The 1,773-nt window shown below is 38.1% G+C and overlaps 1 protein-coding gene across 1 annotated transcript; it reads left to right on the top strand.

Annotated features, from left to right (window-relative positions):
- The first annotated feature begins 467 nt into the window (after positions 1-467).
- Positions 468-1,474, top strand: LOC129509298 (trace amine-associated receptor 2-like). Its single transcript, XM_055324735.1, is given in 2 exon segments — positions 468-702; positions 704-1,474. Coding segments are annotated over 2 exon segments (987 nt in total). The 5' UTR covers positions 468-486.
- Positions 1,475-1,773: the final 299 nt, after the last annotated feature.

The following is a 1,773-nucleotide window of genomic DNA, read 5'->3' as shown; positions in this document are numbered from 1 at the left end:
TTCTTTTTTAAAATTTCTGGCCCTGGCATAAGGTAAGAGCTTGCTAAATGTGAGTGATATAATTTGTAACCAGGAAAGTAAACAGTAAATAACGACCACTTAAACTCAGGTTAACATTCTATGAACTTGAAAATAAAGTTTAAGGCAAATAAATCAGAAAGATCATAACTAATATTTTAGCATAAATTAAATCTCTTCCTTGAGTCTTCTATATTTTTCTATGAAAATTTATATAAAATATAGACTATTTTATGCATTATGTACTGCATTATGTATCTTTTTTAAAAAGATTTTATTTATTTATGCATGAGAGACACAGGCAGAGGGAGAAGCAGGCAGGACTCGATCCCAGGACCCTGGGATCACGCCCTGAGGCAAAGGCAGATGCTCAACTGCTGAGCCACCCAGGTGCCCCCTATATTATATATCTGACAAAGTTTCATGTGTCCTTTCTTTTTCTGAAGGAAATATGGGATTGCTCTTCATATGGAAATGGATCTTGCCCAGGATATCAAAATGGATTTTGGACAACCACTGGGTGTCCAAGCTGCTATGTTTTCATTTATGGCAGGAGCCATATTCATCATGGTGTTTGGCAATCTTGCCATAATCATTTCCATTTCCTACTTCAGGATGCTTCACACACCAACCACCTTCCTCATCCTCTCCATGGTAGTCACTGATTTCCTCCTGGGACTCACCAATCATGCCCTATAGAATTGTCAGATCGGTGGAGACTTGCTGGTATTTCGGGCTTACATTTTGCGAGATTCATTACAGTTTTGACCTGATGCTTGGCATACCATCCATTTTTTATCTTTGCTCTGTGGCCATTGATAGATTTTATGCTATCTGTTACCCTCTATGTTATTCTACAAAAATGATGATTTCCCTCACTAAGCGGTTGCTACTTCTCTGCTGGTCCGTCCCCCAAGCACTTGCTTTCTGGGTGGTCTTCTCAGAGGCCTACGCCGATGGTATAGAAGGCTATGATATCTTGGTGGCTTGTTCCAGTTCCTGCCCAGTGATGTTCAACAAGCTATGGGGAACCACCTTGTTGATGGCAGGTTTCTTCACTCCTGGGTCTGTGATGGTGGGGATTTATGGCAAGATTTTTGCAGTATCAAGAAAACATGCTCATGCAATCAATAACTTGCCAGAAAATCAAAATAATCAAATGAGGAAAGACAAAAAAGTGGCCAAAACTTTAGGAATAGTGATGGGTGTTTTCTTATTATGTTGGTTTCCCTGTTTCTTCACAATTTTATTGGATCCATTTCTGGACTTCTCTACTCCCATGGTTTTGTCTGATGCTTTGATACGGTTTGGCTATTTTAACTCCACATGTAATCCCTTAATATATCGTTTCTTCTATCCCTGGTTTTGAAGAGAACTGAAGTACATTTTACCAGGTAAAATTTTCAGCTCACATTTCCATAATACTAATTTGTTTACTCAAAAAGAAACCGAATAGACTTCTGTATGAATGAATTGAAGAAAAAAACCTAGAACTTAGAAAGTCACTTAAAGTGTGTGTATGTGTGTGTGTCTGTCTGCTTTTGGCTACCATGTCAAGCTTTTCATTTCTAAGACTTGAGGAAAAAATAGGAATTTTCTCTTTGAACTCCAAATCCCTCTTATTCAGAATACATGATACACCCACTACTTTTAGGTATAATAAAAAAGAAGAAAGAAAGATAAAGAGAAGATGAGGAAAAGTCTGGAATGGTGTGAAGAGAACACACAGGACTTTTATACCAGTTGGAAGGGATC

Source organism: Nyctereutes procyonoides, unplaced genomic scaffold (assembly GCF_905146905.1).
Source record: "Nyctereutes procyonoides isolate TBG_1078 unplaced genomic scaffold, NYPRO_anot_genome, whole genome shotgun sequence".
Taxonomy (NCBI): domain Eukaryota; kingdom Metazoa; phylum Chordata; class Mammalia; order Carnivora; family Canidae; genus Nyctereutes; species Nyctereutes procyonoides.
Note: the sequence above shows the minus strand (reverse complement) of the source record. Positions and strands in the feature narration are given on the sequence as shown.